A 23,363-nucleotide genomic window follows, 5' to 3' on the forward strand; every position below is an offset into this window, starting at 1 on the left:
GTAATTCTGTTTTTGTTTTGGATTTCCAGCATCCGCTTTTTTTTTATTTTTATCCAGATCCACGGTAATGTGGTTTACTCTGAAATGGCATGTGGCAAGCTACTCAATTCAAGGGCAATTAGGGTTGGGCATCAAATGCTGGCCTTGACCCTGCAACCCATGGAAAAAATAAACCCAGCAGGAAGTTTTTATTATTTTAGGAATGACTGGTACTGCTTAAACCGGGACTCCAGTCGTACTTTGACAATTTTGAACGTTTCTACCTGCGGGAAGAAAAAGCTGCTCATGCCGAGAGAGAGAGAGCTGGCAGGGGCACACGATGGACCGGCTTTTTTTTTCCTCTCTCTGGTTGCGCTGTGACCATTCTGTGACGCTAACCTGGTGATTGACTGGGACGAGGGGCGGATCCTGGGTTTGCGACCGATTCGTTCCGATGATAAATGTTGAGAGTCGCTACACGAGTGAATCTCGCTACATGTGTGATTTGCTACACGAGTGACTCGCTACATGTGTGATTTGCTACACGAGTGAATCTCGCTACATGCTGCGCTGTGTGGGGCAGAGGTTGGCTACATTGTATCAGGGAGCGGTAGCGGTAGCGGCTGCGGGCCAGACAGGGACTGGGAGCTGCTGCTGCTGCTGCAGAGCGATCGCCGCAGTCCCTCCGCTCCGGCCTTTGCCCGCTCCCTCCTCTCGGGCTGAAGCCGCGTTGCAGGATCTGCTGCTGGAAGCTGCTGGAACAGGCGAGTCCCTCACACACTCACTAAGCCCTGGGGGCCTGTGGAGCCGGGTTTTCACTGTCCCCCTCCCCTCCCCTCTCTCCCTCTCTCTCTCTCTCTCTCTCTGGTGGGCCATGTTAAACTGATGTGCAGCTAGGGAAGGGAGGCCTGCTCCCTTTGCCACAGGAGCTGAGCCCTGTTGGGCTCTGCATAGCGCGGCCATCGGGCTGATCTTCCCCTCCATGTGGAGTTTGTCACGATCCATCTCTTATGTGTGTTGCATTTCTCTCTCTCTCTCTCTCTCTCTCTCTCTCCAGAGGGCCAGGCCGGAGCTGGGAGGCAGCCGCAGGGAAGCATGGCCACTACCGTACTCGATGGCGGGGTGAACCAGACCGAGCTTAGGCCAAACCAGGAGGAGAAGAAACGGAAGCAAGCGGGCGGGGAGAACCAACAGGCCGTCAAAAAGCTGAAGGAAGAGGCCGAGGAGCAGAGCAAGAAGTGTCCGAAGAGGAAAGTGGTTCTGCTGCTGGCCTATTCGGGGAAAGGTTACCATGGGATGCAGGCAAGTGACTCCTTCCTGCCCCAGCGCCCCCTCCGCTCAACAGGTTGTTTGGTTTTTTTTTTCTGCTGCACGTGTGGGGGTCTTTTTGCGGATAATTAAAGGGGAAGTTGCAGTATTGCTCCCGATTCTGGTTGTGTTACCAAGTGCCGAGTGGATGATGATCCATCCAGGCCTCCTCTGGAGGTCCCCAAGTTCACAGATGCCAGTCCCCAGCCAATTCGATTCACTCCACGTGAGTTCAACGGCTGAAGGCACCGGATCCTGCAAAGGCTGTGGGCCCCTGACAATATTCCGGCAACAGTGCTGAAGACTTGTGCTCCGGAACGTGCCGCGGCGCCCCTAGCCAAGCCGTTCCAGCACAGCCACAACACTGGCATCTATCCGGCTGTGTGGAAAATTGCCCAGGTGTGTCCTGTACACAAAAAGCAGGACAAATCCAACCCGGCCAATTACTGCTCCATCTGTCTACTCTCCATCATCAGTAAAGTAATGGAAGGGGTGATCAACAGTGCTACCAAGTGGCACTTGCTTAGCAATAGCCTGTTCACTGACGCCCAGTTTGGATTCCATCAGGGCCACTCAGCTCCTGACCTCAAATTCAGCCTTGGTTCTAACATGGACAAAATAGCTGAACTCCAGGGGTGAGGGGAGAGTGAATGCCCTTGACATCAAGGCAGCATTTGACCGAGTGAGGCATCAAGGAGCCCTAGTAAAACTGGATTCAATGGCAATCGGGGGAAAAACTCTCAGCTGGTTGGAGTCATACCCAGCACAAAGGAAGATGTTGTGGTTGTTGGAGGTCTGTCATCTCAGCTCCAGGACATCACTGCAGGAGTTCCTCAGGGTAGTGTCCTAGGCCCAACCATCTTCAGCTGCTTCATTAATGACCTTCCTTTCATCATAAGGTCAGAAGTGGGGATGTTCGCTGATGAATGCACAATGTTGAACGCCATTCGTGACTCCTCAGATACTGAAGCAGTCCATGTCCAAATACAGCAAGACCCGGACAATATCCAGGTTTGGGCTGACAAGTGGCAAATAACATTTGTGCCACACAAGTGTCAGGCAATGCCCATCTCCAACAAGAGAGAATCTAACCATTGCCCCTTGCTTTTCAATGGCATTACCATTACTATCAACATCCTGGGGGTTACCATTGACCAGAAACTGAACTGGACTAGCCAAATAAATACTGTGGCTACAGGAACAGGTCAGAGACTAGTAATCCTGCTATGAGTAACTCGCCTCCTGAGTCCCCAAAGCCTGTCCACCTTCTACAAGGCACAAGTCGGAGTGTGATGGAATGCTCCCCAATTGCCTGGATGAGTGCAGCACCAACAACACTCAAGAAGCTTGACACCATCCAGGACAAAGCAGCCGCTTAATTGGCACCCCACCCCCAAACATTCACTCCCGCCACCACCGATGCACAGTGGCAGTAGTGTGTACCATCTACAAGGTGCACCGCAGGGATTCACCAGGGCTCCTTAGACAGTACTGTCCAAACCCATGACCATTACCATCTAGAAGGACAAGGGCAGCAGACAGATGGGAACACCACCACCTGAAAGTTCCCCTCCAAGTCACTCACCATCCTGACTTGGAAATATATCGCCATTCTTTCATTGTCGCTAGGTCAAAATCCTGGAACTCACTCCCTAACAGCATTGTGGGTGTACCTACATCACATGGGCTGCAGTGGTTCAAGAAGGCAGCTCACCACCACCTTCTCAAGGGCAATTAGGGATCCGTGATAAATGTTGGCCCAGCCAGCAAAGTTCACATCCCGTAAATGAATTAAAAAAAATAAAGGACGTTAAGGCCTTGGAGAGTGTGCACACACTAGAATGGCACCAGAAATGAAGGACATCCATTATGTTAAGAGACTGGAGACACTGGGGTTGTTCTCTTTAGAGCAGCGAAGGTTGAGGGAGAGATTTGAGAGAGGTGTTCAAAATCATGAGCAGTTCTGATAAGCAGGGAGAAGGGTCAGTAACCAGAGGGCACTGACTTAAAGTGAAAACAGTCAAGTTCAGGGGAGATGAAGAAATATATATTTTTAACATCATAAATAGCTTTGATCTGGAGTTGGTAGATAAAGGCAAGCCCTCTATCACCATCACCACTTCCTTTAGCAACCTGAGATGTAAGCCATCCAGACCAGGCAACTTATCCACTCTTAGCATAATCAACCTTTCCAGTATATCCTGCCTCTCAATTTTCACCCATTCATTACCTCTCCATCTCCACGTCTATTAATATTTTACCAGTATCCTCAATCCCCGATACAAAGTACTCATTAAATGTTGTAACCTTGTCCTGTACCTCTAAGCATATATCACCCCTTTGTCCCGAATAGGACCTACTCTATCTCTCACTATCCACTTACTATTTACATGCTGGAAGACAATTTTTGCATTCCCTCTTATGTTTACTGCCATCCTTTTCTCATACTCTCGCTTTGCCAGTCTTATTTTCCTCTTCACTTCCCCACACAACATATTGTATTTGACCTGTTTCTTAATTGAAGAGTTCACCAGACATACATCATACACTTTTTTTTTTGTTTCACCATATTCTCTATCTTATTATACGAGGAGCCCTGGATTTTGCTTCCTCTGTCTTTGGCCTTGTTGGAATATACCTAGCTTGTACCTGAAGCATCTCCTCCTTAAAGACCACCCTCCCTTAATGTTTTTTCTATCAGTCTTTGGTTCTATTTTACCCCACTAGATCCCTTATCATCCCATTGGAATTGGCCCTCTTGCAAGTTAGATGTTCTGCTTTAAACTGTTCTTTGCTCTTCTGCATTACTAGTCTAAACCTTGTGATATGATGATCTCTCTTACCCGAGTGTTCCCCAAGTGTTGGTGTGCTTGGCCCACAGATCTCATGAGTAGGACTTCTTTGAAATGCAGGAAATTCTTAGAGGACCTGACAGGATAGATGCTGAGAGGCCGTTTTCCACCTGGCTGAAGAGTCTAGAATGAGAGAGCACAGTCTTAAGATAACAGTTGGCCATTTAAGATCAAGGAACTTAGGACTTAGGAACAGGAGTAGGCCATTTGGCCCTTCGAGCCTGCTCTGTCATTCGATCATGACTGATCTGATTGTGGTCTCAATTCCACTTTCCTGTCTGGCCCCATAACCCTTCATTCATTAGATAAAAACAAAAAAACTGCGGATGCTGGAAATCCAAAACAAAAACAGAATTACCTGGAAAAACTCAGCAGGTCTGGCAGCATCGGCGGAGAAGAAAAGAATTGACGTTTCGAGTCCTCATGACCCTTCGACAGAACTGTCGAAGGGTCATGAGGACTCGAAACGTCAACTCTTTTCTTCTCCGCCGATGCTGCCAGACCTGCTGAGTTCACCCTTCATTCATTGTCTATTAAAAATCTGTCTAACTCAGACTTGAATAATTTCAATGACCCAGCCTCAATGCTCACTGCAGAAGAGAATTCCACAGACTAATGAGAGAAAACAGTTCTCCTCATCTCCACCTTGAAAGGGAGATCTCTCATTCTTAAACTGTGTCCCCTAGTTCTAGTTTCCCCCACAAGAGGAAACACCCTCCCAGTATCCACCTTGTCAAGGCCCCTCAGGATCTTATGTTTCAATAAGGTCACCTCGCATTCTAAGCTCCAGTAGGTTTAGGCCCAACTTAACCAACCTTTCATCATAAGATAAGCCCTTCGTCCCAGGAATGAGGCGAGTGAATCTTCTCTAAACTACTTCTTACACAATTATATCACTTTTCAAATAAGGAGACCAAAACTGTGTACAGTATTCTAGATGTGGTCTCATCAAGGCCTTGTACAGCTGCAGTAAAACTTCCCTACTTTTATATTCCATTCTCCTTGCAATAAATCCAACATTCCTAATCTCTTGCTGTACTTGCATACTAACTTTTTGTGAACTCAGAGGGCTGTGAATCCTTGGAATTCTCTTCCCCAGGTGCTGTGGAGGTTCAGACAGCAAGAACATTCAACATTGGGATAGATAGATAGATTTTAAGGGAATCAAGATATATACGGAGCAGGAGGAAGGTGGAGTTGATGTAGAAGATTAGCCATGATTGTACTGAATGGTGGAGCAAGTTCAAGGGGCCATATAGTCCACTCCTGCTTCTATTTCTCATATATAAAATGCTCAGCAGGTCAGGCAGCACCTGCGGAGAGAGAAACAGGATTATCGTTTCAGTTAGATGAGCTATCAGAATTGAAGATATTAAAGATTTACCAGTTTCTAAGCAATTACAGAGGGAGGGAAAAGGAATAGGGAGGAAAGAGCAAAAGGGAAGGTCTGCGATAGGTTGAAGGGCAGGAGAGAATAAATGACAAAATGGATGATGGTGCAAGGCAAAAGCAGAGTGGCCAAGGGACAAGTAAAGAAACAAAAGATGGTCTAGAGGAGGTGTAAATGGTAACAGCAGAATCGCTACTAAGGGCCCTGGGCCAGGAAAAGAGGGCATGGGGAATATTAAAGAGTAACTTGAGTGAGTGGGAGTGTGGGATTAGAATAGGTAGCTTAAGAGTATCACCAGTGCAGACTTGGGCCAAATGGCCTCTTTCTGTGCCATTTACTTTTTTTGTATGAGTGCAGTCAGCAGCATAAGACATGATAGACCATATCACTCTTTATTCTGCGATGTTAAATGAATGTTTTTGGAATTCCCTTAAACAGAGAAATGTTGGATCATCCCAGTTTAAAACCATTGAGGACGAGTTGGTGAAGGCACTGGTAAAGGCTGAGTGTATTCCAGAGAATCACGGAGATGACATGAGGAAAATGTCCTTTCAGAGATGTGCAAGAACAGACAAGGTACTGTTTGTAATTTCTCATTATTGAGATGCTGAAGAGTTTTTGTTGTCCAGTTATATTGATCATTGCTGCGTATTCGAGCAGTGTTTAACTGCAAGATCCCTGTAGCCATAAACAGGTAGTTTGTGTACACTTTCTCCTTTACATTCGAATGCATTCCAACAGCTCTGCTTTGTTAATTATTCACAGTAATTATTGGACCCGGATCAGACTGCACTCAGAGTACTGTGCGTAGGCCGGGTCTATATTAGAGAACCACTGGAGAAAGTGCGAAAATAATTTGTAAGGATGGTACCAGAGCTGGGAGATTGCAGCTATTGAGAGAACTTAAACAGGTTGTGACTTCTTTTCTTTTGGAAAGAGAAAACTTAGAGGGAACCTGATTGAGGTCTTTAAAGTTATAAATGGATTGGGCAGGGTAGATGTGGCGAGATCATTTCCACTTGTGGGTGAATCCAAAACTAGTGGCATCAGATAATTGCCAGTGAATCCACTGGGGAAATGGGAAGAAATTTCTTTAATCAGAGAGTGGTTAGAATGTGGAACTCTCTACCACGTGAAGTGGCTGGGGCGAATAACGTTGATACTTTCAGAAGGAAACCAGATGAATACAATGAGAGAAATGGGGATAGAAAGATATGCTGAAAGGTTGAGAGGAGGTAAAATAGGTGGAATCGGAGGAGACTTATTTGCCATACAAACAGCAGCACAGATTAGTTGGGCTGAATGGCCTGTTTCTCTGCTGTATATTCCTTGTAATTATTCAGAATGATTTCCATGTAACTCTGGTAATAAATATTTTAAATAGAAGGCAAGAAGCTTGTACTGAGTACTAATGTTCCTTAAATTAATTATTTGTAGAATGTTGGCCACTTAATATGCAAACCAAATTCCACGATATTTTATAACTGAGCCTGGCTCATCATATTTTGTAGTAATTGATCTCAGGGTAAGCTTTTCATGCCTCTTTAGGTTTAGATTTTCTCAGCTTCTGCCAACTCTGCTTGTTAAACTTCGTATAGCCAATGGGTGAAGGAGGAGACCAGAAATCAACCTTTACTCATTTTTAGATTTATTTACAAAGTAAGAAATTGCAGATGTGTAGCTCCTAACTCTACAACCACCACCCCCCCATCAGTGTTAACAAGTCTCTTTTCATAATCTTTTGCAAACAAATAACAGGTGAAATAATAAACTCATGAACAACTCCTTGAGAAGGGGCACTATAACTTTGCTGTAACTTCAATGGAAACTGATACACTTAAAATGTAATTCTTGGTGTTGATGGTGCACTCCAGCCCCCAAGACGCCCACCGGTCACAGAAAGCCTCAAGTGTGCCAGTGGACATCACATGCTCCCTCTCTAGGGACACCTGGGCACACCGACGTGTCTGTTTATGTGATCAAGTAATTATGCAGTGAATGCATCTCTATACACTTAACCTTAATTTGTACGATTAACACCTCTCTGTAAGCCATCACAAAGCAGTAATGGCCCAGATTGGCTTCTGCTCCCAACCTTCTTTCCCTTCCTTTCAGCAAGTGTCTGGGTTTGACTCAGTGATGATTCCCATGTTTGTATCTTGGATCTGGGCAGTTGTACTGCTGGAAGAAATTATTTTTTTGAATGAACTGCAGGGGAAATATTGGGGGTAATTTTAGCTAATTCCGGGTGGGAATTCTAAGGGATCGGGTGGAAGATCCAGCTCAATGTTGCTCTCTGTTGACTTCAATTTGGTGGAAAACTAGCATTACACCCGATCCTGTTAGTTCCCCATTGTCGGGTTGGATTAAAATGACCCCATGATGTGGGAGACAAACTAGCCTTTTACGATGTTTGAATACTGTGATATTTGTTATTTTCCAGGGTGTTTCTGCTGCTGGTCAAATTGTCTCACTGAAACTCTGGCTCATCGATAACCTAGTGGATAAGATCAATGAACATCTACCACCGGGCATTAAAATATTGGGTATGGTCACCTGTTAAATTCTATTTATATGACAAACTTGGTATGAGAGTTTCTTTACCAAAATGATATAATGAGCCTCAGTCGTGGATGTGCACGTAATTATTGTGGAAAGATGTGAAAGACAGTCATTCTTTGAAAATAAATTGGCAGCATATATTAGTTGCATATTAATTGATTTGCAGCTAGACAGCACCATTGAAGCCTCTCACTCAGTGGGTGACCCAATTTTTCTTTAACTTCATGGACCTCATAGGTGTTTTTTTAAATATTCATTCACGAGGGTGTGAGTGTCGCTGGCTAGGCCAGCATTTATTCACTGAGAAGGTGGTGGTGAGCTGCCTTCCTGAAACTCTGCAGTCCATGTGGTATAGGTACACCCACAGTGCTGTTAGGAAGGTAGTTCCAAGATTTTGACTCAGCGACAGTGAAGGAACAGCGATATATTTCCAAATCAGGACGGTGTGTGACTTGGAGGGGAATGTCCAGGTAGTGGTGTTCCCATGTGTCTGCTGCCCCTGGCCTTCTGGGTGGTAGAGGTTGCAAATGCTGACAAAGAAGCCTTGATGTGTAATGTGGACCCTGAGGTCCACAATACTCATTCCTCTGTTAATTTGCATGCATGAAGTCATAATGGCACAGACGGAGGCCATTCAGCCTATTGAGACCATGCCAGCTCTCTGTAGAGCAATCCAGCCAGCCCCATATCTCATGCTACAGATGTTAATAGATCTTGGTGCATTGAGTTAGGATTTATTCCTCAAAATTAGGCAATGGCTCTTTCCAAATCTCTCAAAATTCATACAAGAGATATCAGCAAATAACAAATCGTAGTGCAAATAAAATGGAGTCACTTGAGCATTGTGGGCCAGACTGAGACAGTAGGCCCTTGGACAGCAGCTTATATATTTTTTTCGGTTTATTCACTTTGGTCATAAGAATAGAAAAGCAAAATACTTTTAAAAAAAGTGAGAAACTTGTAAACGTTGTTGTTCCGAGGGACTTGGCCGTACTGGTACAGGGAACGCAGAAAGTTAGTATGCAGGTTCAGCAAGCACTTAGGAAGGCAAATGGACCAAATTAGGATGGGCTGTGTGATCTACTCCTGCTCCTATTTCTTATGTGAACCCTGTTGCAGTTTAAAAGGTTTCCTATGATAGTACCTAGATTTGATGATGATCTTCAGTAAGTTAGCAAACTTTTATTTCCATTCTTCAGGCTAACTGTTCTAAAGAAGAAGGAGCAGGGGTCAACCATTCAGCCCTTTGAGCCATCTCCTCCATTCAATAAGATCGTGGCTGGCCTTCTGCCTCAATTTCACTTCCCAACCCTATCCCCCATGCCCTGATTTTCCTAGTGTCCAGAAATCAAGCGATCTCAGTCTTGAATATTTTCAATGACTGAGCATCCACAGCTCCCTGGAGTAGAGAATTACAAACCTCCTAACCGTCCGAGTGAAGAAATGTCTCTTCATCACAGTCTGAATGGCTGACTCCTTATATTGGGACTGAGAGTCCTGGTTCTGGCTTTTCTCGTCAGGGAGAAACGTCCTCTGCATCGACTTTGTCAAACCCTTTAAGAGTTTTTTTTTACAATTCAGCGAGAGCATTTCTTATTCTTAATTCCAGAGAATGTAGCTCATTCTACTGAATCCCTTATAGGACAGACCCCTCATCCTATGAATCAAACTAGTGAACCTTTGTCACATGCCATCCAAGGCAAGTATATCTTTCCTTAGGTAAGGAAACCAAAATTTCAACCCCCTTTAAAGACATATGATTGATGTTACCCTTACAAGACCAGGGTGAGGTGCTGTTGGTTTATTACTTAATATGCTGAAAGCTCCCTTGTGAACTGCTTTCTATTGCTGCAGCTCGCCTTTCTTTTCATTGAATTACCTATTTATTATTATTAAAGTGTTCGGCAATTAATAAACTTGTTACTGACCTAGGAATACAACGTTAGTGGCTTTTGACGTTCCAAAGTGCTTCACAGGCAAGCACTCGGTTTTACCTGCGCTGACACAGGGAGGAACTGGATGGAGAGTTTGAGTTTCAACCAGGGAGGGAATCACAAGGGGAACTATTGGCCACTCTGTTTCAGAGCCATTGAGATAAAAGCGTACGAGGATCATATTGGCATCATATGAGAAGACTAAATGTAGGGAGAAGAGCAGCGGTGAGGGGAGACAAAACAAACCATGTTTCAGTATCAAATGTAATGCATATCCCTAGCAGCTTGTTCTCTCTGCAGATTGGTTTCTCCTGATGGTTCATTGCTTTTCTTCCTCAGGACTGAAGAGGGTAACTGGGAGATTCAACTCGAAGAACACCTGTGATGCTAGGACATACTTCTACATGCTACCGACCTTCGCCTTTGCGCACAAAGATCACGATAGCCAAGATATGGGGTATCGTCTCAGCAGTGAAGCGCTTAGCCATGTCAACAGGTTGTTGGCCAGCTACAAAGGGACCCACAACTTCCACAACTTCACATCCGGGAAGGGTCCAAGAGACCCCAGTGCCAAGCGATACATAATGGAAATGTATTGTGAAGAGCCTTTTGTGAGGCAAGGCATGGAATTTGCTGTCCTGAAGGTCAAGGGGCAAAGTTTCATGATGCATCAAATAAGGAAGATGATTGGATTAGTGATTGCTGTAGTGAGAGGTTACGCTGCAGAGTCCATAATGGTTCGGAGCTGGGGTGAGGAGAAGGTTGATGTCCCGAAGGCTCCTGGGCTGGGGCTTGTGTTGGACACCGTTCATTTTGAGAAGTACAACAACCGTTTTGGTAATGATGGAGTTCATGAGGCCTTGGAGTGGCATGATATTGAGGAACAAATTATGGGATTTAAAGAGGATTATATCTATCCTACCATTGTTAAGACTGAAATTGAGGAGCAGTCCATGGCCAGTTGGCTGAGTACTTTACCAATTCATGACTTTAGCGCCACAGCATCAGGAGATCAGTTAAATGAGAATCACTCAGAGGTAATAAGTACAATCCATTCTTCTATTAAACTCTTTGCAACAGAGCGAAAGGAAAACGATAAGTTTTTAGAGGGTGTCTGCTTAACACAATTGCTTTCAAGTGATTTAGAATGTTTTGCCGGGAATTTTCAAGATATTACCCACCTGATTGACAGGTAACGCTAACTACACCCACAAACCGGATGCTGACCTCATACAAACACACAAGTATGGTACCTGAGCACAGATTTTAAATGTCAAAATAGTTGTTTTACTTTGTTGACAAAGTTTTACTTTGATTCCAATAAACCTCATAAATTGGCCATTGACGAAAGCATTGAAACTTTAAAAACTGCCTGTCCTTCCATTATTGTCAGGACAGTTCTCTGTTGCACGTGAATCAAAATTCCCTTCAATTTCAAGCAAAGTGATATTTGCAATCTTGAGAGTTTTTCCAAATGATGGTTTCGGTAGAGTAAATATGACCAGAGGTCATAGATTCAGAATCATTGGAAAAATCTCTAGAGGGTTATTGAGAATTTTTTCACAGAGTTGTCAGGATCTGGACCTCCCTACCTGTAAAGTCAGTGGAAGCTGATTCCATGAATAAATTTGAAAGGGCGTTGGAAGATGATGGGTTTGCAGGGTTACGTGGAACTCTCGACGTCACCCCGTGCCTTTTTCCATTTTCAGCTTGGCGGGGGTGCAGCCGAGTCAGCTGTGCGCTGGCCGACCTGTCATTGGCCTTTGGAGGCCATTGAAAAACTAATTAAAGTCAATAATGGAGCTACCCTTCCAACCTTAAGGCTGGTGGGCAGGCCGGGAGCCCTGGTGGGCTTCGGACAAAGAATGAAACCTGATCCATGGGCGGGATGAGGTTTCATGAGGTCTTAACATTTTTATTAAAGTTTTCAGAATAAGTTATGGACATGTCCCAACTCATGTGACAGTGTTGCAGGAGGGGACATGTCAGGGAAATTTTTTAATCATTTGTATTGCAAATTTTAATTCCAAGCCGATCTCCCTGAAGCAGCACTTAGCCTCAGGGAGATGAAAGAGTGCACTCCTGGCTGAGGGAATCACCCCCCTCCCCCTCGCTGGCCGCACAGGGAGCACATGCTTCCGAGCGGACGGCTTAATGTAAAGGCCCGCCCATGTAAAATGGTGGTGAGGTGCATCCGCTCCAGCACTCTCTCCCCCCGCCCCAATGGGGGCAAATTTTTTCCCCGAGTGATCTTTCAGTTGAGGAGGAACTAATTCAATCGTTGGTGATAGGCAGGAAGCTTTTTTTAATCAGCCCATGAATAGTGAGTGAAAATTTCCCCGAGAGGAATAGGTGTTTTCCATTTCATCCTTTTAAATTGAGATTGTCCAGTGAGGGTGCTTTGAGCATTTTGGCACAAGGATGTACCTGACGGTGATGATCTGAAACTGATGGGGGAGCAGTAGCGCCAATTTGAGATAATAACTTTGAGAGTTTCTCCCAAGTTTTTGCACAATGTTAAAGCATATTAGCTTGAGTGTTCTCACTCTCTGCTTTCATTGGAATGCATGCAGAAAGCTTAGTCTAGCAACAACACTATATATTGGATCAGATCTAAGCTCTGCAGCCCTGCCACATCCAGTTGTGAATGGTGGACGACAATTAAACAACTCACTGGAGGAGGAGGCTCCACAAATATCCCCACCCTCAATGATGAGGGAGGCCAGCACATAGTGCAAAAGATATGGCTGAAGAATTTGCAACAATGTTCAGCCAGAAGTGCTGAGTGAATGATCAATCTTGGCCTCCTCTGGAGATCCCCAGTATCACAGATGCCAGTATTCTGCCAATTTGATTCACTCCACATGATATCAGGAAAAGGCTGAAGGCACTGGATACTGCAAAGGCTATGGGCCCTGACATATTCCAGCAATAGTAATGAAGACTTGTGCTCCAGAACTTGTCGCAGCTCTAGCCAAGCTGTTCCAGTACAGGTATGACCTGTACACAAAAATCAGGACAAATCCAACCCAGCCAATTACCGGCTCATCAGCCTACTCTCCATCATCAGTAAAGTAATGGAAGGGGTCATCAACAGTGCTAACAAGCAGCACTTGCTTAGCAATAACCTACTCACTGACACCCAGTTTGGGTTCCATCAGGGCCACTCAGCTCCTGACATCATTGCAGCCTTGGTTCAAAATGGACAAAAGAGCTGAACTCAAGGCGTGAGATGAGAGTGACTGCCCTTGACATAAAGGCTGAATTTGACTGGGTGTGGCATCAGGAGCCCTCCCAAAACTGGAGTCAGTGGGAATCAGGGGGAAAACTCTCCGCTGGCTGGAGTCGTACCTAGCACAAAGGAAGATGGTTGTGGTTGTTGGAGGTCAATCATCTCAGCTCCAGAACATCACTGCAGGAGTTCCTCAGGGTAGTGTCCTCGGCCCAACCATCTTCAGCTGCTTCATCAATGACCTTCCTTCCATCATAAAGTCAGAAGTGGGGATGTTCGCTGATGATTGCACAATTCTCAGCACCACTCATGGCTGCTCAGATACTCGAGCAGTACATGTCCAAATGCAACAAGACCCTGGACAGTATCTAGGCTTGGGCTGACAAGTGGCAAGTAACATTCGTGCCACACAAGTGTCAGGCAATGACCATCTCCAACAAAAGAGAATCCAACCATCGCGCCATTTCACAGCATTAACATCACTGAATCTCCCACTATCAACATCCTGGGGGTTACCATTGACCAGAAACTGAACTGGACTACTGTGGCTACAAGAGCAGATCAGAGGCTAGGAATCCTGCTATGAGTAACTCACCTTCTGACTCCCCAAAGCCTGGCTACCATTTCCAAGGCACAAGTCAGGAATGTGATGGAATACTCCCCACTTGCCTGGATGAGTGCTGCCCCCACGATATTGAAGAAGCTTGACACCATCCAGGACAAAGCAGCCCGCTTGACTGGCGCTCCATCTACAAACTTTACTCCCTCCACCACCGATGCACAGTGGCAACAGTGTGTCCCATCTACAAGGTGCACTGCAGGAATTCACCAAGGATCTTTTGACCAGCACCGTCCAAACCCACGACCACTACCATCTAGAAGGACAGAGGCAGTAGACACATCTGGCAAGACACCACCACCTGGAAGTTCCCCCCCAAACCACTCACCATCCTGACTTGGAAATATATCGCTGTTCCTTCACTGTCGCTGAGTCAAAATCCTGGAAATCCCTCCCTAACAGCACTGTGGGTGTACCTACACCACATGGACTGTAGCAATTCAAGAAGACAGCTCACCACCACTTTTTCAAGGGAAATTTAGGGATGGCCAATAAATGCTTGATAGCCAGCGAGTGATGCCAATTCCATGAATGAATTTTTAAAAATATACTTTCCCCTAGGTTTGATTGCTGCGTTGAAAAATGTAATGTTTGATATGACAGGTTTTTAAATTGGGTAGTTTTGCCACACATTTTTATATAGTTGTATTACTTCCCCTCGGATCAACTTCTGTAAAAATTTGTCTTGCCAGATGCTGGAAATGTGTAATCATCTTTGTATTCTCCTTATTGATTCTCGGGATATGAGTGTCACTGGCAAGGCTGGTATTTATTGCCCATCCCCAAGTTGCCCTGAGAAGGTGGTGGTGGTGGTGGTGGGCCTTCCTGAGACACTATATTTCCATGAAATGAAAGTACACCCTCAGCGATGTTGGGTACAGAATTGCAGAATGTTGACCTGGCGCCGGTGACGGAATTGCCAATATCTGTCCACTTTGGGACGGTGATTGCCATCAAGCTGATGGGATTCCAATGTCATTTCTGCTCTTGACCTTCTTGACGATAGAGGTCATGGAGGTTCTGTTGAAGTGACCTTGATGAGTTGTTGCAGTGCATCCAATAGATGATATGTACCGTAAGTGCAACGTGTCAGTGGTGGGAGGGCATATATAGGCCAGAATTGTGGTGGGGGAGACTGAAATTGCATGGACGGGATTCCCTTTGGGTTTCCTCCTGCCCCGACCTGGTGGTGGTTTTACACAGGGGAGGGCAGGGCCTCGGGTGGGATGCCCACCCTTGCCCCAATTAAGGCCCATGAGTGGCCACTGAAGTGTCATTTCCCACACCCAGCCTCAATTTTTAGGCTGGCAGGCGGACGACAGCTCGGGGAGGGGGGGAGGGGGAAAGTGGGGAGTGGGGGGGGAGGTGTGGGAAGGCCAGAAAGATCGACCTCGGATGGGATGGGGGAGGTGCCTCCATCAGAAGCCCCCTTCTGACAGGAGGTGCCCTCGCCTTAGGGCCCGGTGACCTCTGGACCTCCGTACCCCTTAGCTTATCCACCAGAACCCCGACTGCCCCCCTCGTGACACTCTAGATGTTGCCTACCCTCTCCTGCTCTGGGATCCCTGCCACTTACCTGTCCGCTGGGTCCCGGGACTTGGTTCCAGGTAGCCCCCTGCAGTGCCTCCTCCGGCCACTGCAGCGATGTTGGTGGAGCAGATTGGCCGGCAGCTCCCAAGGCGGGTCTTTCTCCCGAGCAAGGGCAGAAATCCTGCCTTATGCCAATCAATGCTTATGAGAGTGTAATATGGCATTGGGGCTGCTGGAGCTGGCGGAGGTGTGTTCCCCACCAACTCCATGGGTGGTGGGAGCCGAGACCCTGCCAACCTGAAAATTCAGGCCATGGAGCTCAATGCCTAAAGCACTGATTGAGGAGACTTGGATAGCATTGAGCTTCTCGGGTGTCGTTGCTGTCTCACTTTTCTCAAGCAGGTGGTGAGCTGCTGACTTTTTAGATGATTTATGATGCTTTCAGAGTGCGGGACGATGGCCCGAACAGTTTGCTGATGTTTCTGATCTGCTGCATTTCTGTAGCTGATGAACCAGGCTAGGAACTGATGTCAATTACCCTGTTGAATGAAGTTTTCTGCCAAGCAATCATAGTCAGAAGGTCAGAGAGTTTCACAGAACGGAAAGAGGTCCTTTGGCCCATCGTGTCCGTGCCGTTCATCAAGCCCCTATCGACTCTATTCCCATTTTCCAGCTCTTGGCCCGTAGCCTTGTGTGCTATGGTGTTTCAAGTATTCATCTAAATACTTCTTAATCCTTGAACCTGTTGGTATATTTAATTACTTATCATTTTATATTAGTCTTACAAAAAGTAAGAAGTTGCATTGATATAGCACCTTTCATGATGTCAGGGTGTTCCAAAGCACTTTTTGGCAATTAAGCAATTGATGAAGTGTGGTTGTGGTTGCTGTTGTAAGCAAGAAAAACGCGGCAGCCAACTTGCGCACAGCAAGCTCCCATAAATAGGAACGTGACAAAGATCAGACCATCTGTTCAAGTGATGTTGCTTAAGAGATAACTATTGGCCGGGACACTGTGCATGTCACAGCTGTTCTTTCTTCACCTGTTGTCAGGTTTGCAGCGGTAAATTCTCTGATTAATGACTTTTGTGTGGTTTGTGGTCATAGGAATATTGTCAGCTCTTTTTTCGACTTGAGCCACTATAAGTATCATGGCTCTGGCTTAAAGCTTGCAATAATTAAACCAAATTGTGAATTATTAATGCATTGAGATCTCAGCTTTGGAATAATTATTTATTTTTTATAATTTTTTTTTTTTAAAAACCTGTTCTTTGCTAACTAGCGTTGAGTTTGACATGTTTCAGGGATTGACTGAGAAACGCTTTGTTTCCTCTCCTCTCTGCTTTCAGAAGATGAGTGCAGACTTGGACGAAGGCAGTGATGGGGGCGACTCTGACTGAGCTGGTGACTTGGGCTGGACGTTCGAGAACGATTCTTAAGGCAGCTGGTGGGGAACTGAGGATGAAGAAAACTGGACAACTGACGTTTCTCCTCTCGGGTGTTTGTACAAGGCGCATGAATAGGCTACTCTGGAACGTGAGAAGGGACCCCGAGTCGTTGAGATTTTTAGAAAAAAAAGTTTAATCATTTTTTTTTTTAAGAAAAAGACAATTTACTTTGTGGTGTACCTCTTCCCTTGGTTTTTTTTTTGTTTTTAATCATTGCTCAGATGGAGGTTTAAAGGAACAATAAGATTGGAGGAGTTTGTTTCCTATTAAATGTTTTGTTTGTTACATTCTGGTGGAGTTGTGGGGGGGGATGGGGTTGGGGGAGGACAGGATATGAGACCCACGGAGTGACAAAACACAAAAGGGGGTCCTTTGACCTGTCGTGATTTGACCGGCTGGCTCTGTAAAATCTATTTAATTAGTCCCACTCCCTTGCTCATAGCTCCTGCAAACTTTTCTCTCCGAGTGTTTATCCAATTCTCTTTTGAAAATTCCTACTGAATCTTTGTTTTATATAAAAATTTCAGCTGACTGTGGGTGCAGCCAAACTGAGGGGACAACTTTAGACCTTCACTGTTGCTCCAATAATCATGCCTTACATTAATGTTACTTCCATGCATTGGTAGGATAATGCAATTGTGGCTGCAGTACATTAACTCCGTCAAAGCTTTATTGTATCTGGTTTTCAGGGTTGTGTCGCTGTGCGGCATTTAAGCTGATGTGTTTATTTATAAGTAATAAAAGTGAAGGAAGTTCACCCAAAATACATTCCACGATTTTTTTTTTTCGAGTATGATATTTTAATCTTTATCAGGAGATTTTATCCTACAGTTTTAAATCTGCATCTTTGTTTAGGAACATAAAAGGAGGAGGACATTCAGCCCTCAAACCGTTGATTAGTGCATGGTTGATTTACCAGCCTTTGCTCCGTGTCCTTTGTATATAGTCTCCGCCCCACCCAAAACCTTGTGATCCCATGGGAGAGGTGAGAAACGAGATTATAAACTCAGACCAGTTTGGGAAGAATAAATCCGGGAAATTTTTCTCTAGACCCATTGAGGCAATCAGGGGTAATCCAGGAGATCACTTTGTCCTTGATAATTTCTTGCAGTGCACCCCTTTTGTACGGGGTGATCTCCATCCCAGCCAGAAACCGGTCCACCCATCGCTTGTAGGAATTCAGTGAATTCGTACCCAGCACACGAGCCAGCATCCTATGCCAGAGGTAAACTGCAGGAATAACACTGAGTTTACACAGGATTTGCATCGAGCTCCAGTGATTTTCCTCTCAGCAGCTGAATACAAATCTCTGCTGTTGGTAAATTGGTTGACACCATTTCACTTTTCTGAATTTCCAATGTGATTAAATGTGGCCTCGGGCCTTGCAAGAATTCACCAGTGTCGTCTTTGTAATTAAGTCTTTGCATGTCAAGTGCACCTTACCAACTGAGTACTTCACACTGAGAGTATGTGCTTACAGTAAGGAAAGTAACCTAGCCAGGTTCAGTTAACCAGGTTGATTTGCGCGAAAAACCAACCAATAAAATCATCTTTTTTGTTTCAGGAACAAACATCGAATACAAAATGAATTGCTGAAAATGATATTCCAAAGCAATGTCAGTGGCCACATTGCTGTCCGAAACCCCTCCGTCCATTTTGTCCACTCTGAAAAGTTACCCAATTAATCCCACTCCCCGGCTCATTATCTATTGCTCTGCAAATTTTTCCTTTTCAAATATTTATGCAAATCCTCCTTGAAAGTTCTCCTCCTCTCCCCTCTGACTTTTTCCAATTATCTTAAATCTGTGTTCTCTGTCTACTGACTCCTGCCATTGGAAACAGTTTTTCCTTTATTAAATGTGGTGATGTCCATCAAGTTACTTTGACAACTGACTGCTGAGAAACTATCACGCATGGACATTGAGCTCCTGTTTTTCTCTTGGTCACCCAATGCAACTGTTGCTAACATGTAAGGGACACAAGGGGCACAAAACTCGGTGGACGCAGACCGTGTGAGAATTATTCTGTAAAAGAGCAAACAAACCCAAGCTGAATTGAAGCTTTCTTACTTTGGGCTTTTTGAGATGAACAGCTGCAGAAAGACATCACCCGGAGACCGGAATCTTTGAATCATGTTGCTAAAGGTCATGTTGTACTGTATACATCCAAGCTGTGCTTGTATTCTGAAGATTGCTGAACTGTGTACGCTGCTGAATTTAGGCTACGTTGCGGGTTACAAAGAAACTTGGGTTCCGGATGCTATATTTATAATAAAACACTCAACTATAAATAATTTCCTAGGTGGTTGTCGCATGATAGGAACATAGGAAATGGGAGCAGGAGTAGGCCATTCGGCCCCTCAAGTCTGCTCTGCCACTAGCTCAACACCTTTTTCGCACACGATCCCCACAGCCCTTGATATCTTTAATATCTAGAAATCTATCAGTCTCTGTCTTGAATATACTCAACCGAGCCTCCTCAGCTCTCTGGGGTAGAGAATTCCAAAGATTCACCACCCTCTGGGCGAAGAAATTCCTCCTCATCTCAGCCCGAAATGGCATACCTCTTATTTTGAGTCTGTGTCCCTGGTTCTAGACCCCCAGCCAGGGGAAACATCCTTCCTGTATCTACCTCTTCAAGCCCTGTAAGAATTTTGTATGCTTCAATAAGATCACCTCTCATTCTACTAAACTCTAGAGAATACAGACTCAGTCTCCTCAATCTCTCCTCTGAGGACAATCCTGCCATCCCAGGCATCAGTTTGGTGACCCTTTGTTGTAGTGTCTCTAAGGCAAGTATATCCTTAGGTAAAGAGTGAAAAACTGTACACAATTCTCCAGGTGCAATCTCACCAAGGCTCCATACTATAGCGGTAAGACTTCTTCTGTTCTCAAATCCTCTTGCAATTAAGGCCAAAATACCATTGCCTTCCCAATTGCTTGTTGCATTTGCAATTTAGCTTTCAGTGACTCGAACAAGGACATCCAGGTCCCTTTGGACATCAACACTTCTCAAACTCTCGCCATTTAAGATATACTCTATTTCTGTTTTACCTGCCAAAGTGGATAACTTCATATTTTCCTCATTATATTCCAACTGCCATGTTCCAACTTAACAGCTTTAGAAAATGAACTCTGTTTGAGTTCAAATAATTGCTGTCTTGCTAACTATCTTTGTTGATATCTTTTCAGTCTTTCTTTACCCTTCTCTAGTGTTCCATGTCTTACTGGCATATTGGTCTTTGGGAAGCTGGTAATGAACCACTTGCCTTCATCACTTCATAAACATCATAATGGAAGTAACAAAGAGTCAAATGTGGATGGCACATTCTTGTTGAGTGTCTTGTTCTTGGACCATCCACCTCACCTTTGGGGCAGAATTTTACAACAGCTGGATCTTATGTTCTCGCTGTCGTCGACGGGGTTTATAATGGCTCGCTGCATTTTACGGCCTCTTCCCCACCGAAACGGGGCCATAAAATTCTGCCCTTGGTGCCTGTACTTCACATGACTTTACGTATGATATAGTCCATGACAGTATTGAAGAATTGCTGAAATGCAAACCAGTTGGAGAGCAATTTTAACTTCAAACCATTGGCCTGAATTTCGGCGGGCCTGGAAGCGGACATGAAATGCACTTCTGCCCACGATTGGCCCCCGGACGTGATTTCATGCTGACTGGCCAATGAACAGCCAGCTAGCGTGAAACGCATGCTGAGAAAGCCTCAGCACTGCCGAGGGAGGGGGGGTGCCGACAAAAGTGAGGGTGCGGGTGGGCGCTTCCAGCGAGCTCCCTGAAGGCACACAGCTGCCTCGGGGAGCTGCAGACCCGGACAGATTAAATAAGAAGAAAATCAGGTGGCCAACTGTGTCTACGCAGCACATTCAAGCAGCTGACAGCAGAACTCAAAAGATATCAGTCAGCAGATATCTTTTTTTTAAATTATACTCCACCCCGGACATTTCATCCCACCCTTGGATGAGGTTTCGTTAAAAACGGGCTGCCTGTCCGTGCAACAAGCGCAAAATCGCACGGGCAATGTAAAATTGCGGACAACAGGGTTTTTAATGGCCTTAATTGGCCCTTTAATTGTCAGCAGGCACGGCTCTGACTCCCACTCATGCCCTCTGACCTAAATATTGCTAGTGTGCACAATGACACTATTACGTTACCAGATGCACGCATTTACACGACAATATATATACAAGTCCTTGGTATTAACAGAAATCACTCCAGTTCAGTGTCCAGGTTTTTTTCAAATGCCCCATTTTCTTTTAAGCTTCAAACTCCTGATAACGCATCTGCGAACAGATTTTCTCTTCCAGCAATAAGTATAATATGTAGATTAAATGGTTGTAATAATTGACTCCATCTGAAAAGCCTTGCACTCTTGTCACAAAATTTGTCCAAAAACTTCAAAGGATTATGGTCTGTATCAGCAATTGTTTCTGATGAATTGTTTGCAACATCGGTCTCAAAATGCTGCAATGCTAACACCAAACCCAAGGTCTCCTTTTCGATCGTTGAATATCTTCTCTGAGGTACATTCAGCTTCCGTGAAAAACACCCTATCGGTTTTTCAATTCCAATGTCATCTTGTAACAGTACAGCCTCCATGCCTATGTCACTTGCGTCAACGGCCAACGTGAATTGCTTGGCATAATTGGGTACTGTCAACACTGCTGTCATAGTTAATACAGTTTTCAAACTATCGAATGACTTCCGACACTACAGTGTCCATTGAAACTTCTTCATATTTAATAGTTCAGTCAGTGGAGCAACCACTTGGCTAAAATTTGGTACAAATTTCCGGTAAAACCCACTCATGCCCAGAAATCTCAAAACATCTTGTTTTGTTGTAGGCACTGGGAAATCCACGATAGCCTTGACTTTCATATCTTTTGGAGCCACCTTACCATGTCCAGTGGCCTAGATATGTAACTTGCGCTTTTGCAAGTATAGGTTTGGGGGGTGAGTCTAGGACCAGAGGGCATAATCTCAGAGTAAGGGGTCGCCCATTTAAGACAGAGATGAGGAGGAATTTCTTCTCTCAGAGGGTAGTCAATCTGTGGAATTCCTTACCACAGAGGGCCGTAGAGGCTGGGTCATTGTATGGCCTAGATACGTAACTTGCGCTTTTGCAAATTCACTTTTAGCCAAGTCCATCACCAAATTAGCTTCTTGTAGTCAAATAAATAATTCTTCCAGATGCTGTAAATGCTCCTCCCACGTCTGAAAACTATTAGATCATCAATATAAACAGCACAATTGCTTACACCCGCCATTACTTTGTTTGTCGGTCTTTGACATGTCACAGGTGCATTCTTCATACCAAATGGCATGACTTTAAACTGATATAGTCCACTTGGCGTTAAAAAAGCTGCTATCTCCTTTGCACTCTCCGACAATGGTACCTGCCAATATCCTTTTAGCAAGTCGATCTTTGTGATAAATTTCGATTGTCCCTCTTTCTCAATGCAACCCTCCAACCGCGGTATGGGATATGAATCCGCTTTTGTCACCGCATTCACCTTTCGATAGTCCACACACAGTCTTTATGTTCCATCCGATTTCAGTACTAGTACAATAGGCAAACTCCATTTACTGCAAATAGACTCAATGATATCATCTTGAAGCATGAAATCAATTTATTTTTGTACTTGTGATAACTTTGCCAGATTTAATCTACCAGGTTGTTGCCTTATTGAAGATGATATTTCTATACATACATCATGTAAAACTACATGTGTCTTTCCCAACTTATTTCCACAAATAGGTTTGTGTGACTGCAATAGCTTTTCCAAATCACTATGCTTGGAAGGTAACTCAATATTTCATTTAAATTTTCAAGCACCCCCCCATTATCCAATTTTATTAGAGAAAAATCAATTTCAGAGTCCTGCACTTCTACCTTTATCTCATCATTCACCATCACTAACACCTCTTTTTGTTCCTCTTCCCTGTCAAAGTACTTTTTAAGCATATTTACATGACACACCCTCTGCTTCTTTCTTCTATCTGGAGTATTTATTAAATAATTTACTTCACTCAATTTCTTTCCAATCCTGTAAGGCCCACTAAATTTTGCATTTAATGAATCACTTAGTACTGGTAATAAAACTAGTACTTTCTCTCCAGAAACAAAATTGCAAATTTTAGCCTTCTTACCTGCTTTCACTTTCATCACTTGCTGAGATATCTTTAGGTGTTCCCTAGTCAAATCACATGCTCTGTTCAATCTTTCCCTGAAATTTAATACGTAACCCAGGAGGGTCGTTTCTGAATTTTGACCCACCAATTTCTCATGGATCAATTTCAGTGGTCCCCTTCTCTCATGACCATAAACTAGCTCAAAGGGGCTAAAATGCATTAGCAGCATCTCTATTAGCAAATAACAAAAATGGAATTCCTGTATCCCAATCCTGTGCATAATCCTGACTGTATGGTCTTATCATAGATTTTAAAGTTTGATGCCATCTTTGCAAAGCTCCTTGTGACTCTGGATGATAA

General features: G+C 44.5%; 1 protein-coding gene across 1 annotated transcript; it reads left to right on the forward strand.

Annotated features, from left to right (window-relative positions):
* The first annotated feature begins 435 nt into the window (after window positions 1-435).
* pus1 (pseudouridine synthase 1) lies at window positions 436-17,144 on the forward strand. The gene is made up of 6 exons (XM_041201990.1): window positions 436-743; window positions 1,037-1,281; window positions 5,968-6,105; window positions 7,973-8,075; window positions 10,365-11,062; window positions 16,755-17,144. Exons 1-6 carry the CDS (start codon window positions 542-544, stop codon window positions 16,803-16,805), a joined length of 1,437 nt encoding a protein of 478 aa, XP_041057924.1. The 5' UTR covers window positions 436-541; the 3' UTR covers window positions 16,806-17,144.
* Window positions 17,145-23,363: the final 6,219 nt, after the last annotated feature.

This window comes from Carcharodon carcharias, chromosome 13, assembly GCF_017639515.1.
Source record: "Carcharodon carcharias isolate sCarCar2 chromosome 13, sCarCar2.pri, whole genome shotgun sequence".
In the NCBI taxonomy this organism is placed as follows: domain Eukaryota; kingdom Metazoa; phylum Chordata; class Chondrichthyes; order Lamniformes; family Lamnidae; genus Carcharodon; species Carcharodon carcharias.

What these genes read in the sequence shown, in the direction of transcription:
- pus1 (XM_041201990.1), top strand. Translation starts at nt 542, where the DNA reads ATGCTGCGCTGTGTGGGGCAGAGGTTGGCTACATTGTATCAGGGAGCG. An exon ending in GATGTGCAAGAACAGACAAG is followed by an intron (nt 6,106 to 7,972) that starts GTACTGTTTGTA and finishes GTTATTTTCCAG; the next exon opens with GGTGTTTCTGCTGCTGGTCA. An exon ending in TAAATGAGAATCACTCAGAG is followed by an intron (nt 11,063 to 16,754) that starts GTAATAAGTACA and finishes CTCTGCTTTCAG; the next exon opens with AAGATGAGTGCAGACTTGGA.